At 59.0% G+C, this 14,561-nt stretch overlaps 1 protein-coding gene and 1 long non-coding RNA gene across 4 annotated transcripts in view; one reads left to right on the top strand and one right to left on the bottom strand.

Moving 5' to 3' along the window:
- Positions 1-1,677: 1,677 nt before the first annotated feature.
- Positions 1,678-12,167, bottom strand: SOX10 (SRY-box transcription factor 10). The gene is made up of 4 exons (XM_036891014.2): positions 12,013-12,167; positions 10,997-11,511; positions 6,236-6,504; positions 1,678-3,563 (listed from the first exon to the last, which is right to left on the bottom strand). Exons 2-4 carry the CDS (start codon positions 11,431-11,433, stop codon positions 2,860-2,862), a joined length of 1,410 nt encoding a protein of 469 aa, XP_036746909.2. The 5' UTR covers positions 11,434-11,511; positions 12,013-12,167; the 3' UTR covers positions 1,678-2,859.
- LOC118915332 (uncharacterized) overlaps positions 12,152-14,561 on the top strand; it is a 33,264-nt gene continuing 30,854 nt past the window's right edge. For all 3 annotated transcript variants that reach the window (XR_008991897.1, XR_005026038.2, XR_008991896.1), the window contains exon 1: positions 12,152-13,990. This is a non-coding gene — a long non-coding RNA (uncharacterized LOC118915332). The remainder of the gene's footprint in view (positions 13,991-14,561) is intronic.

Raw genomic sequence — 14,561 nt, 5'->3', positions numbered from 1 at the left:
ACGTCTGGAAGTTTGGAGGAATGCTACAGATACAGTGAACCTTGATTTTAGCAAAGCATCAGGTGGTCTTTGTGTATGGCTATGGTGGGGGAGTGTGTATTTTGTGGTGATGTGGTTAGCTAAATTCAGGATTGATTGGACAGTTTTTCCCTTAGAGTATAGGTAATAGAATTGATTATTTAGTGGGGTACATAGGGCCGGTCCCTCTTGATCTCAATCTTCTTTATTAGTGACTTGGATGAGATTATTCAAGTTTGCAGGTACATAAAGCTCAGAAGGAGAGCTAAAAAGTTAGATTCAGAATTTTAAAAGATTTAATATAGGTGGGGAAATTGTCAAATCCATCAATATGAAATCTGTTAAAGATCAGTATCTACAGCACAACAAAATAGAAAAAAAACAACAGAAAATAGCTTATATGCAGTTTGGAGTGATCTGACTGGGCAGCAGATACTGTCTACAAGGCAGGGAGGGGTCAGGAGTCACCACTGCGCGTCACGGGAGCCAGCAGTTGTGGGAAGGTTGCCTGAGACGCTGCATGATGCAGCTTCCAGATGGGCATTTGCCCCTCTGGGGGACTGGGCTAGTTCCTGGTGTCCGTACCCCCAGGTCCTGACCACGAGGTGAGGGGCTGACCCCCATGGATGAAAGAGATGGATAAGGGGCTCGGGGTGCAGGTCTGGAGCAGCGGAAGGGGCATGGCTGCAGATTACAAGTGGAATAGGGCCTGCACCCATGGGCAGGTGGAAGAGATGGTGGTTAGGAGCACGAGCCTCGGAGTCAGAGGTGGCTTCCGAGTCTGGTAGCAGCACTCTTCTAAATCGGGACAAGAGTCGGACCCCCTCTCTCATAGGCCTGAATGATGTAAGGCCCTCACAAGGCCCTTGGCCAGGGGGCACCCAGTACATGGTAGCAGTTAGTTACTCTGAGCTGGGTATAAGGAAGACTTGCAACTCTCAGCCGTCCATCAGTAGAGCCCAACGGTGAAGAGTTTTCCCTGCCCCTGAGGTGGAGTGGCTCCTGGTCCCTGAGCACAGGTTGGAATTCCGCTGAGGAAGGAGCTCTTGGGGAGTAAGCATGGCAGGAGTAAATTGCAAGTCTGCCATCCTGGGTTTACACTCAGACACGGCAGCTACTGTGAGAACTCAGCTAGATCCTGGAGTGGCTGATACGTGTGTGTGTCTGAGGGGAGGTGGCAGGTGGAGGGGTGCAGAGGAGAAGGCCCATCCACATATCCTAAAGGACCAGGCCTGCTGGCTGCTGACAGCAGGACATCAGGCTTGACCCACCTTTCTTTCAAATATTGTCCCTTGATGGGTATTTTACGTTATCTGCCTTGGTAAGTGCCTCCTCTCTGCTGGGCATGCAGAGGGGCTGCTGGGAAGGCGCTCTTGGCTGAGTTCCAGCTTGAACCTGCAAGTGGACCCCTTGCACTGTGGGGCACAGCTCGTGGGGTGCAGGGAAGAGCTCCCACCTGGGGCCTCAGTCCTGACCACACACTGACCCCACTGGGCCCCCAGTGGTCCTAGCACACCACATTGCCCTACCTCCTTAGGGAGTGAGGAGACCTCTGGATTTCTATGCTTTACGTGCCACCCCTAGCTACTTAGAGAAAGCATGTGAGGAATACAGGTATAGGGCTAAGAGACCAAGAGACAGGCCAGGTCAGGCCCACCAAACAGGTAACCGGAACCTTTAATTTTATTATGTGGAATGCTTAATGCAGAGTTAATAGGGGCTGGAGTATACCTAGGACAGGGGACAGGGCGAGGGAGCTACTGAGATAAATAAGAGGAGGCGGTAATGAGTTACATGTGGATTGTGGGGTCTGCAGAACAGGAAAATAGGGGCAGACAGAGCTACATACTTTATTCAGATACCACTGGGAGGCAAAGGGCAAAGGCCAGGGCAGAATGTACTGGTCAGGAGTTTAGTGTCTTCAGCCTGCTGCCAGCAACCTGGTGCTGGGCCCTGCATCTCCTGGAGCTGAGGGTTTGGGTCTGAGCACCTGTAACTCTGGGAAGCCCAAGGATTTGGGGCTGACAGAGCAGGGACCACAGAGCCTGGTGAGGAAAGAGGGAGCTGGAGGGGAGCCTGCAAGGAAGGCTGTGAAGCCCCTGGCTCCTCACCTCCTGGGATGCGCCTCAAGGTCCGGGAGGTTGTAGTGGAATAGGACGGGGGCTCTCTTTCTTGACAGACAAAGAATGAGGTTATTGGCACAGAATTGGGTTTGGGGGCCTCTGTGCCAATTCCTTCCTGTGTTCAGGAGGGGGCAGGGCACTGAGGGGACGGAGGAGACCTCCCTCTGAGCCTCCACCCACCCCCATGGCCCCTGAGGCTGTTCCAAGCTGTCCTCAGCCCCGAGGGCAGATGGAGCCCGCTCCTGACAGGGGCGCAGGGCTCTGGTTGGCCTTGCTCTCAGGTGCATGGCCCAGGGGGCACAGGTTCTGTCAGACTCTCACGCTCCGCAAGAGCACACGTGGACACATGGAGCGGCAAGGCCTCCGGTTACCATCCGACCCTAGATGCCTTCCCACGCCCTGGAATGAGGGTCGTTCCCGGGGGTTGGGGGGGAAGGTGTGGCCCCTCATCGTTCAGCCAGGGGCATCAGTCAACCTCCTCCTCCTCTGCCCAGCCCAGCAGCCTGGGGCTTCCCCTGGGCTGGAGCCCAGATGGGATGGGGTGGGGTCATCAAAGGCAGTGAGCCAGACAGAAAGCTGACCCTCAGCTGTCAGCCTCTGCAGCCTCCTCCATAGCCGGCACCAGGCCTAGGATGGGCAAGGAACAGGGCACAAGGGCTGGGGGAAGGGGCATGCTACCCAGAGGGGTCTGGTGGTGGTGGTGGTGACAGGACCCCCTTTAAGGCCTGGACAGGGTTGTATATACTGGCTGCTCCCAGTGTGTGGGACTGTGGGACTGGGGCCCTGAGGGGCTGGGGTCAGAGATGGCCGTGTAGAGGGGCCGCTGTGAGGGCCCCATGTAGGAGAAGGCTGAATAGAGGCCAGAGGCCTGGCCCGAATGGCCATAATAGGGTCCTGAGGGCTGATGGTCAGAGTAGTCAAACTGGGGGCGGGAGATGGAGGGGAAGGCGGAGCCATAGTGGGGCAGACTGAGGGAAGTGTAGGCGATCTGTGAGGTGGATGGCTGGTCGGTATAGTGCGGAGGCCCCTGGGGCCCCGCGGTCTCTGTCTTCACCTGGGCTTTGGCATCCACGCCAGGTGGTGAGACCGTGGGCAGAGCCACACTTGGGGGCTTGGAGATCCAAGCCGAGTGTCCACTGGCCACAGCCAGGGCGCTGCCCAGCCCATAGCCAGCTGCTGAGTAGCTGCCCACATGGCCTGGGTGCCCATTGGGCGGCAGGTACTGGTCCAACTCAGCCACATCAAAGGTCTCCATGTTGGACATTACCTCATGGCTGATCTCACCGATGTCCACGTTGCCGAAGTCGATGTGTGGTTTCCCACCCTCCCCCATGGAGCGCCCATCCCGCTTGGGGTCTGCCTTGCCCGACTGCAGCTCTGTCTTTGGGGTGGTCGGAGGGGTGGGTGGGCCATGGCTCTGGCCTGAGTGGAGGGAGAGAGAAAGAAGTGGGAAACAAGGTCAGAGGCTTCTGGATTCTGATGATTCACCTTCAGACAAGATGCCTGAGGAGACTGAGGGCTGATCACTGTGTGGCCTTGTAAGTAGGACATGTTTGGGAGCCCCACTTGGCATTTATTTATGTAATGGCCTTGGGTTGGTCTCCAGTTATTTACAAAATTCCCCAGTTTTAGGGATGCCTCCTATCCAGAGTGGTACTCTCTCTCTCACCCACCTCTTACGTTACTTTGAAAAACCTTTTCTATTGTCAAATTCTTCCCCGCATCAGCTGAAGCCGGCTTCCCTCCCTGCTCCCCTTGTTCCCTAGCTGTTGACCCTGATGGGGTCTGGCCCATTGATCTGAGCTTGCCTGCTCTCTCTGTGGCACACGCTTGGCCTCTGCTGCTGCTCTCCTGGCTGGCCTCACCCACCCTCATCACTCTTGCTTCTCACTTCTCCTGGCTTGCCTGTGCCTCTTCCCACCTGGCCCCCAAACAGCAATGTGGTCCTTCCAAACCCATCCTTCCTCCCAAGCCAGTTCAAGTGCCCCTTACTCCAGGAAGCCCTCCCTCTGGCCAGCCACACTGCCATGCTGTCAGCTCCCATCACTCCCTAGGCTGTGCCACCCTATTGCTCCTCCAGCTGGTTTTCCCTGCTTGCTCAGGAGAACGCTTATATAGCTGACCTGCTCCACCCTTGTTCTTCTTTCGGCCCTTTTCTCATTCATACATTCATTCAGCAAACACTTAGGGGACACTGCTTAGTGCCAGGCACAGGGCATACAGACATGATTAAATGGGTCCTTGAGGGAGAGCAAGAGACCTACACAGGGCTAGAGGTCAGCATCAGAAATGCTGCGAAGAGGGGATGTGCAGAGCACTCAGACTGGAGGAAGCCACCCACCCTGCTGTGGGGACCTGGCATAGCCCTTGAGGAGGAGGGTTAGCTGAGCTGGACCTTGAAGGCTGAGAAAAAGCCCATGCCCAGTTATATTCTGAGGTTGTGGTTCTGTACATGGTCCAGGGGCTTCTGTGTGTGTGTGTGTTTGTGTGTGTGTGTGTGTGGTCCAGGGGCTTCTTGTGTGTGTGTGTGTGTGTGTGTGTGTGTGTGTGTGTGTGTGTGTGTGTGGTCCAGGGGCTTCTTGTGTGTGTGTGTGTGTGTGTGTAGTCCAGGGGCTTCTGGTGTGTGTGGGGTGGGGGGGTCCAGGGGCTTCTTGTGTGTGTGTGTGGTCCAGGGGCTTCTTGTGTGTGTGTGTGTGTGTGTGTGTGTGTGGTCCAGGGGCTTCTGGTGTGTGTGTGTGTGTGTGTGTGTGTATGTGGTCCAGGGGCTTCTGGTGTGTGTGTGTGTGTGTGTGTGTGTTCCTGAGTCTGCAGGTGGGGTGGGACAGGGATGGGATCTCATCCGAGAGGGAACATATCCATGGTCTGTGAAACAGGAACTCCTTGAGGGCAGATCTCCCTCAGACTGGAGGCAGTGCCAAGTGCTGGACTGGCCATGCACTCTGGACTTTAAAGACCAGCCTGGCTTTGAATCCTGGCTCTGTCACTTAGTCTGTGACTCTGGGAAAACCCCTATCTTCTTTAAACCACTTTCCATATCAGTAAAAGAAATGATACCAAGCAATTCAGATATGGCCTTCTGGAAGCCTCCATTGACCAGAGCCTGGTGGGTGGCTGGGTATCTTTGGAAAGCTGACTGGATGGATGGACAGGTAGATGACTGCTCCCTAGAGTCTCACATAGGCTTCTTTTTAATTCACTTGTCTTCATCCCTGCTCCTCCCTCCAGGCTGGGGCTCCTGAGGCCGGGGACCACAGCTTCTCTTGTTTGTGCCCATGGTGTCTGCTCCTAGGCCTGGCACAAAGGAGGACTTGGGGCATGTTATCTGAAGGCAGAGCTCTGCTCACAGCGACTTCCGTGTGCCTGACCCTATGCACAGCATTCTGTACATTATATGGACACAAGCAAGGCAGCCATGGGGCCAGCAGAGGCCCGCATTCAAACTGCCTGGGCTCAGACCTCAGGGTGTGGCAAGTTACTCTCTGTTTTCTCATCTGTCAAATAAGAGTGACTTGCCACACAGCTGAGGTCTGAATCTAGGCACTGCGGCTGCCAGATCACGGTTTAGAATAAAAGAGTAAGTTAATACACACAAGGCAGCACAGTGCCTGCGCTCAATTAACGTTAGCTGGTATTATTATTAATGGGAAGGAAAAAAGGTGCCCTATGTCTGGCCCATCTTAGCGTGTGCTCGCCATCACATGCAGTGTCTTCCCCATCAGACCGGGATGGATCTCTGCTCCAGCTGGGCTCCCGTTTCTCAGCGTAGTCCTGTCCCTGCTTTCCCTGTTGTGACGCACCCCCTGGCCTGCACAGCCTATCGGCTGGCCTTCTCACTCAGCAGCAGTGCCCCCTCCATCAGCCAGAGCCCTCTTGCCAACTGCCTGCCCCGGCCCCTGAGTCCCCATTGAGCTCGCTCTGGGCCCCTGCACCCCAGCTGGGGTGACTGTACAGCCTGGCAAGCCCTCCCCAGGGCCCAGGGCGGTTGTGGGGTGTCAGGGTCTCATGCCTTCCAGCCTTTGCCTCTCCCCACCGCCCAGGCTTCTCGTCAGCTCCCTCCCCCGCCAACTCCCTGCAGCTCCCAGTGCAGCACTCACCTGAGGGGTGCTCAGGGTTCCCATCGGACATCGGGGAGCCCTCTCCTGGGTGCCGGTGGTCCAGGTGAGCGCTCTTGTAGTGGGCCTGGATGGCAGCAGCCCCACCTGGCTCAGCCTCCCCACCCGGGCACTCCGACTCCCCCTGGGCCGCCTTCCCGTTCTTCCGCCTTCGTGGCTGGTACTTGTAGTCGGGGTGGTCCTTCTTGTGCTGCATCCGGAGCCGCTCGGCCTCCTCAATGAAGGGGCGCTTGTCACTCTCATTCAGCAGCCTGGGGTGGAATGGTCAGGGGAGACAGCAGAGGGGCCAGTGTGAGTGTCTATCCTGGAAGAAATAAGGCCCCAGGATAGGGAGCCCTCCTGACAGGGCCCAGGGTCAGGACTTGCCCTTTTGATTTATGGACTGGAAGATGTGAGGCCCGAGGAACCACAGACTCAGAGGGCCGTGGTTGCTGCCCCCAAAGCTCTTGGGGACTGAGGTGGAAGAGAGGGGTCAGCCTCTCCTGACAGCCCCTGTGGATGGAGTTAGGAGTAGGAATAGAGCTTATGAGGGGCTTAGAGTTTCCTTCAGTTCAAGAAAAGAAAAGAAAAGACTTATCATCAGAGCTGTCTCCAAGTGGAGCTGGCTGCCTCATTAGCAGGTGAGCTCCCTGGGACTGGAAACAAGCAGCATGGGGAGGGGGAAGAGCCCAGGCTCTGCTCCTTACTAGCTGTGTGACTGTGGGCAAGTCACGTCTCTGAGCCTTAGTTCTTCACCTATAAAACAAGGATGATAATACCTTCTTCACTGGGTGCGGAATGGCCAAGATATTGATGTGAAGCACTTTGCATAAGGCCTGGGGGTAGATGGTGGGTCTCTTGAAAGATAGGTGCTGCTCTAATGCTTCTTGGGGCTGGATGGACAGGAAGGAGGGCTTAACATTGGCCCCCTCAACTCTGGAATACCAATTTTATGAGTTCCAGTGTGGTGGGGCCAAGAGGGCAGGATGTGATTGCAAATTCTCTGTGTTGGGGTCACTGCCTCCTGAGAGATCTTGTCCAGGGGTGACAGAGGGTACAGGAAGTTAGACTGTCTTCCCAGATCCTGGGACAGGGGCAGACAGACCCTCTCCCGAGTCCAAGACCAGTCAGTGGAGGGAAGCCCTGAAGGCAGTGCCCCTGCCCACCCAACTCCAGCTTCAGGCCAGGGCTGGAGGGTGGGGTGCGATGTGCAAGGCTTGGCTCTCTGAGGGTGAGGAGGGCAGGAGTGGGTAGCTTGCAGATGGGGCTCGTAGACGCTGAGATCAGGGACTCTGTGGGAGTCTGCCCTCTGCCCAAAGGGCCTTTTTCTCCAGTGGGTGCCCTCTTCCCCCAGTCAGCAGAAGGCCAGGCCCTCCCTGACCAGGATGGGAGGGGGTGGTCATACCAGGCACCTCCTAGTGGGCAGCAGCATTCCTCTGCAGCTTAGCTTCCCCCAGCTGCCCCTTCCCCTGGGTGCTGGCTGCTGGAGCCCAGCACCCCCCCAGCCACCCAGCCCAGTTTTCTCCGAGGATCCCCCTAGCAGAGTATGAAGTGGAGACCCCAGACCAGCCCTTGGGCGTCCGGGAGTAGGACGCAGGCCTTCCTCCCCACAGCAGGCCCCAGGGAGTGGGGCCAGGCGCGAGGGGAGTGGGGAGGACTGCACAGGAGGGCGAAGAGCGGCCTCAGCCCCAGCACAGAGCTCTTGGGGATGGCTGGGGACACTGAGTTCCCTCCCCTACTGCAAACCTTCCTTGTGCTCTCTGTCCAGCTGGCCACCAGGTATAGATCAGCAAAAAAATGGCAAGGGGCACAGAGTGGGTCCACAGGTCAGCAGAGAGGGAAGATGCCACATCGCATCCCTCTGTCACCTCCACGCTAGTTCCCAGCAGTACCCTAACCTCCACAGACACCTAGCTCAGGGCACACTGCCACCCAGCCCTAACCCCAGCCCCATCCCTCACGGGCTGCAGATGGCTAACCCCACCTCCAGCTCCAAGCCCAGCCTCACCCAGACCTCCGACCTCAGCCTGTCTCCTAACCCTTAACCCACACTGCCCCACCATCTCAAACCTAATCTCGACTGCAGTGCAGCCCTCACCCAGCGCTGCCACCCACCTCCCCTTGTCACCCACAGCTCTAACTGCAAACCTAGTCCTCGGCTGTACTTTCCTTCACCCCTGCCCTCCAGATCACCGGATTTGGAACAGGGGCAGGAAGAGGAAGGCTGGTTCCCTACCCAAATTGGAAACCCCAGCTGGGGTTTCCCCAGGTGGGGCTCTGTCTGCTGCTCTGTCTGCTGTTCGTATTGGGGAAGGGGAATGGGTCAGGAGAGGCTCTAGCCTGTGCACCCCCTTTCCAGTCTCTTGGTACTAATTTTTCTTCCTGGGCAGGTCAACCCACATACAACCAGCACCGTGTGATCAGCATCCAACAGTCCTTTTCCAGGAGGGCACCGAAGGGTAGTGTGACTCCCAGAGCTTACACTGCCGCTTAGGAGCTCGTGTGTCTGATTCAAACCCACACCCAGCACCCCTCACAGTCTGTCTGCATGTCTTTCTCTTTTGAGGTTTAGGGCCCTTGTTTTCTAGCTCTGCGAACCTAACCATCCACCTTCTTGATGGCCTGTGGGTCACAAGCCTGGGGGCGGATTTCAGGAGGAGTCCCTGGAGAGGCTGGCCAGCCCAGCTCATATCCAAACGCCTCTGGGGACTCCCACCCAGGATCCAGAATCCCTACCTGTTGGCCTAGCCCTTGATCCTTGCCATTGTTCTGCCACCCTCCTACCCTGGCGTTCGGTCCTGAACAAGTAGTGCCTGCTTTCCTGATTGCCCCAGCCCAGGTTGGCACCCTGGGCCTCTGTGCACAGCTTGAGTGCTGGTCCAGAACAATCCCTCCTGAGGGAGCCTAAGCCTGGGGTTCTGGGCTGGAGGATTAGGGACAGGGACAGTGGAGGGTCCAATCTTAAATCCTTGGCAATGGGATGGGGGTCCATCCTTGTTTTGATGCTCTCATTGGGCTGGTGCTGTGGTCTGCTCATGGTCCCCAGGGCCTGCTCATTCTGCCTGTCCCCCTCCTGGTTGTCTGTTTCTTCCTTGCTCCTCTCTGTCCCACTGCACCAAGGGTCTTGGCCTGGCCTGAGCCCTACCTGGCTGTGGGTGGACCTTGGGCAGAGGAGCGAGCTAGCTTTGACCCCTACTCTGAGTCCACGCAGCAGGTTGGCCACTGAGTCTGGGGCCTGCCCAACATGAACAAAGCTGTGAAGGCTGAGAGGGAGGGGAAGGGGCCCCAGGCCTTCAGTAAACACATGGCCAAAGACAGGGCCGGGGGCTGGAAGTGAATCTCTCTTTGTCTCTGGGGACCCTCCTGCTCCTTCCACCCCCCCCCAGCCTTTGGCCTTCTAGCCCCAGTCTCCCCTGTGCTGGGCCAGCAGGGGGAGGGCAGCAGCATGAGGGGCCAGGCTCCACCGACAAAGCCCAGACCTACTGAAACTCTGATGCGCTCCACTCCTCTCCTCTGCCTCCACCCGCGCAGCTTCCTGACCACACCTTAGAGTGAAGGGGTGACCCGCGGCCGTCACCACGTTGGGGAGGAGCACGGCCGAAGAGTTAGGAGACCTAGGTTCTGGCCCTGGTTCTTGCTACCAGCTGTTACATGGCCTTTGATGTCCCTTTGCCTTTCTGGACCTATCTCTTGGGCAGTCTAGTGGGGCATCAGCTGACCTTTGTGGGCTTGTACCTCTGGAGTCCCTGTTTTCTTTCTGAACTGCCCAGGACTCCTGGGGGAGGGGGTTACCCTGCTCAGTATATCCCCAAGGGGGACAGGCCGAGCTCCAAACCTGAGATGAGGGTTAGCAGGCCTCCTCCTTGGGGAGGTATTTTTCCCCAGAGGTTTGGGCTAGTCCTAGGGAACCTGGGGTCCTGAGACACCCTGGGTAGGCAGGAGCCAAGGTTTCTTCCTGGGTGGGGCCCTCAGCTCCAGCCCTGGGGCCGGAAGGGTAGGAGGCTACTCAGTGCTGGGTGGGGCCCTGGAAAGGAAGATGGCGCCGAAGTGGCAGAGGAAGGTAGATAGAGGCCTGGCAGTTCTGTGATGGGGTGGGAGGGGGAGGCTTCTTTCTGTGTGTCACCTTCCCCAGGGGATGAAGAACCCTCCTCCCCCAGAAGGACGTGGGCAGGGAAAGCACAGTGAAGGCAGCTGGGATAGGACAGGATCCCGCAGTGGCCGATTTGTCCTCCATGTTTTCCATCCCACATCAGACTCCTGTCTGGATGCCCTACTTTCCTTGAACTGCCCCCCAGTTCTCCAGCTGGCTGTCTCAAGTGCCCTGCCTCTCCAGCCAGACGTTCATGTCTTTCCCAAGCATCTCCCGGTCATTCCCCTGAGCACTGGAACTGGTGGCAGTGGCATCCTCGAGTGTGCGTGCCTGCGGGAAGCCTGAGTGAAGGCCTCTGGTGAGGAGCCTTCACTGCCCAGGAAGGCCAAGCCCTACCGCCTGCCACCGACAAGATTCCAACCACGAGGGGGCGTCATCTAGCCCGCTGCCCCGGTGGGGAGACTGGCCTAGGCCGCTGCAGTACGGAGCCAGCGCAACCCCAAACGAGTACTTGTGGGTGAAGGGCGGGCCCAGTGCCCACACCGGTCTTCCAGCCCCACCAAGGAGATGGCTGCCCTCAGGAGAAGGGCCCAGGCAGCGCCCGTCAAGCCAGAATCCACCCGCAGCGTGAGGGCCCGCGGGGAGCTTCCTGGAGGCGGGTCGGGGGCGCTCACCTCCAGAGCTTGCCCAGCGTCTTGCTGAGCTCGGCGTTGTGCAGGTGCGGGTACTGGTCTGCCAGCTTCCTGCGCGCCGCCTGCGCCCACACCATGAAGGCATTCATGGGCCGTTTGACGTGCGGTTTGCTCTTGCTGGCGCCGTTGACGCGCACGGGCATGGGCACCAGCGTCCAGTCGTAGCCACTCAGCACCTGGCTGACCGCCTCGCGGATGCACACGGGGAACTTGTCATCGTCCGCCTCGCCGTCCTGCTGCTCCTTCTTGACCTTGCCAAGCTCGCCCGGCCCTGGGCTGGCTCGCAGGCCCGATCCGCCGCCGCCGCCGCCGCCGCCGTCCGGCCCCAGCGAGGGCGCGCTCCCGGGGGACAGGCAGCGGGGCTCCTCGGAGCCCACGGGGCTCAGCTCCACCTCGGATAGGTCCTGCTCCTCGGCCATGTCGCCCCCGGCCGCCGCCGCCTCGGCCACCTCCCCGGGGACCGCCGCCGGGGTCCTCGCGAAGAGTCCAACACCCACCTGGATGGGAGGCAGGGCGCGATGGAGCTGCGGGCTGGGCGCGCAGCCCCGACGGCGGCCCGGGACTGGAAGCAGGCACAGCCCCGAGGTGACGCCCGCCCTGCTGCCCTGAAGCCCTGCAGCCCTCTGTGGCCCCTGGGGCGCGGGCACGTGCCAGACCCGGGCCCGGCCTCCTAGCTCCCGCCTCCACGTCTTCCCACCACCTGGTCCCAACCGTCTCTTGCTGTGGGTGGGTTTGGGTTTTTTTAAAACCTTCTTTTGGGTGGAGTTATGTTGATGGAAAGGAAGAAAAACGGACTCTTTATTCTGCTCTAATCCAGGCTCCTGGAATTTCCCACCTTCTCTCCCACCTTCCCTTCCCTTCTGCTTGCCCCGATGGAGTCTAGAGAAGCTGGTTGCGGGACAGATGCGGTGCCAGCCTCCCTCCACCCCACGCCCGGCCGCGGGGTCCCAGGCCTGGGCCCAGGCAGGGAGGAGCGGAGGCGCGGGCTGCGCACTCACCTCCTCCGACCGCTCCTCCAGTCGGGGGCTCGTCCTTAGGAAGTGGAAAACCGTGTCCCAAGGTGTGCGGTCCAGCTCGGGGCTGGGGGGTGACGCTGGCGGGATCTGAGGGAGGGGCTGGGGGGCCCTGGACCTCAGGCCACAGCCTCCTCAGGACGGAGCCCGAATGCTCCCCACCAACCACCCTGGCCGGACAGCCTGAGACTGACTGAGCGCTGAGCTGCTGCCGAGGGCTGGGGAAGGAAGGAGGGGGAGAGGGGGAGGGGGAGGGGGAGGGAAGGGCAGAAGGTGGAGCCTCCAGTGCTTTCCTTCATCCCCAACTCTCAGGGCTCCTCTGCCAGACACCCCCACCCTGGCTCCCTGCACTGGCACCCCAGGCCCATCCTGGGGCCTGGGCTCAGTCTGGAAGTTGAAGGAGTGGGGGTGGTCAGGTGGGGAAAGCCAAGAGATACAGGTGGGCAAGGCCAGAACCTGTTGCTTGGAGGAAAACTGGGCCCAACTGGAACCCCCAAACTCTGCCTCAGGTGGCAGATGGGCAGTTGGCAAAAGATTGGGGAGGGATGAAAAGAGGCAGGTGAAGCTTCTATCCACATGCACGGGCATCTGGCCTGTGTTGCTTATCTTAAGACATCTTACTGAGTGTGCCCACTGTGGCCGGGCACCACTGGCCAGGCCCTGCTTCCCAGCCCGCCTTATCCTGCCTCCCACCTCCACCCACGCTGCCCCTTCGTGGCTCAACTTATACAGCAAGACAGAGATCTCAGGTCCACACCTGGTGAGCCAGGGGCCAGCTGGACAGCCCTTGCTCAGCAGAGGTGCCCGCCTTCTCACCAGACCCCAGCACACAGAAGGGCTGGGCTGGTCCCAGGTAAGGGGGCAGGATCAAGTTTCCAGGAGGCTGGTGTGGGGCTGTGCTGGGGATCCTCTGTAAGTAGGCCTGAAAAACTTCTGGGGCCCCATTCCCTCCACACTGGGCTAATGCCCTCTTGGTTGGGGGAGTTGCAGTCCCTGTTACCATGAAATCCCCCACTCCCCTACCCTGAGAAAGGGGGGAGTTGCCCTGCCTCCTCTTCCTCCCCTCTGTCCATGCATCCCCTCAGCCTCCTCCCCAAAGGCCTGACTCCCCTCCTTTTTCTTTCCTGCCTGTCATCCAAGGCTCCTTTTTCTCTTCTTTTTTCTAGGTGTCTCTTTCAAAGGTCAAAGCCCATCTCTTCTCAGCGGGCAGGCGAGTGTCAAGGCACATCCCAATGGGTGGGTGTGCACGGAGGGGCAGAGAGCCCAGGCCATGTTGGGGACCACGAGCGGTTCTGAGCTCCTCAGCAGCTGAGCAAGGCTGAAGCCCCACCCCAGGGGAGCCCTTTCTGGAGTGGGCCTGGAAAGGGGTCTAGGCACAGCCTCATGCTTGGGGAAGGCCAACGAGATGGAGGGGGTGGGCAATGGGACACAATGAGGTAGTCACACGAGGCAAAGGCATGTTGGGGGTGGGGGCAGCGGACACTGGAACACACACACACACATGCTCACACACACGACCAGCCAGACAATCGGACCAGTGTGCCTGGGGCCTCAGAGCCCAGTGAATTAGGAGTTTGATAAGGGTTTTCTCTTTCTCTTGCTTGCTGGCCTTGGACAATCTCCCCCCAGTTTTCCTCGACGCCACCCCCGGCGCTGCCAACCCTCCTCCCCCCCGCCTCCCTTCTCTTCCCTGTGCCCAGACTCTTGTTCAGGGCCTTGAAACAGTGAGCTGTCTTTGTTCGAAATACAGGTGAACGGCAATCATGTGATTAACACACACACACATAAAAAGCTTTTTAACAGCGCCCGCCCGGCCTCAGAACCGCCCAGAGAGGAGCCGCCCTGGATGGACAGAGGGACGGAGGGACGAGCATCCAGTTGGTCGTGTCCGCTTGCCCGCAGCAGTCTCCGACACTCGCTTCTGCCCGCCCGCTGCCTGCCTGCCTGGCATCTCTCGATCCCGGTGGGTCCCCATTCATCCTTCCACCCCTTAGTTCCTCCTCTTGGAGGGAGGGACCTCCTTGCTCTTTGTGGCGTCCATGATTAGGGACTGAGACCCCCCAGGGGCAGGGAGGGGTGGCTGTGGAGGGAGAAGGCCAGGGTAGGAAGCCGGGTGTGGGGTCGTACAGCTCCTGTCTCCGACTCCCCACCTCCTCCTTTCCTCTCCTCAGCCCAGCTGTGCCTGGATGGGGGTGGGGGGGGCAGTGGGCGCTCTGGGTCTGCAGAGAAGCCACACTGGACAGAGGGGGCCTCTCTCTTCCCCTCCCTCTGCCTCTTCCCCTCTCTTCTTTTCTCCTCCTGTTTGCTCAGCTCTGTGCTTGTGCTTTCAGCTGAGAGGTGCAGGTGAGGCAGGTGGGCCTGCAGGTGCAGGGTAAAGGCTGTCAGATGCCCAGGCTGTGGGGCTGGTGGACCTGTGTTGTGAACACTCTCCCCCACCCCTGCTGGCAAGTGTGACCCCTCCATCCCATCCTGGGCCCTGGGGGCCTAGCTTTCTCCAGCAGGGATGGTGAAGGCCCCATATTCATCCCCAGAGA

Source organism: Manis pentadactyla, chromosome 10 (genome assembly GCF_030020395.1).
Source record: "Manis pentadactyla isolate mManPen7 chromosome 10, mManPen7.hap1, whole genome shotgun sequence".
Taxonomy (NCBI): domain Eukaryota; kingdom Metazoa; phylum Chordata; class Mammalia; order Pholidota; family Manidae; genus Manis; species Manis pentadactyla.
The sequence above is the reverse complement of the archived record's forward strand: the minus strand, read 5'-3'. Positions and strand labels throughout refer to the sequence as shown.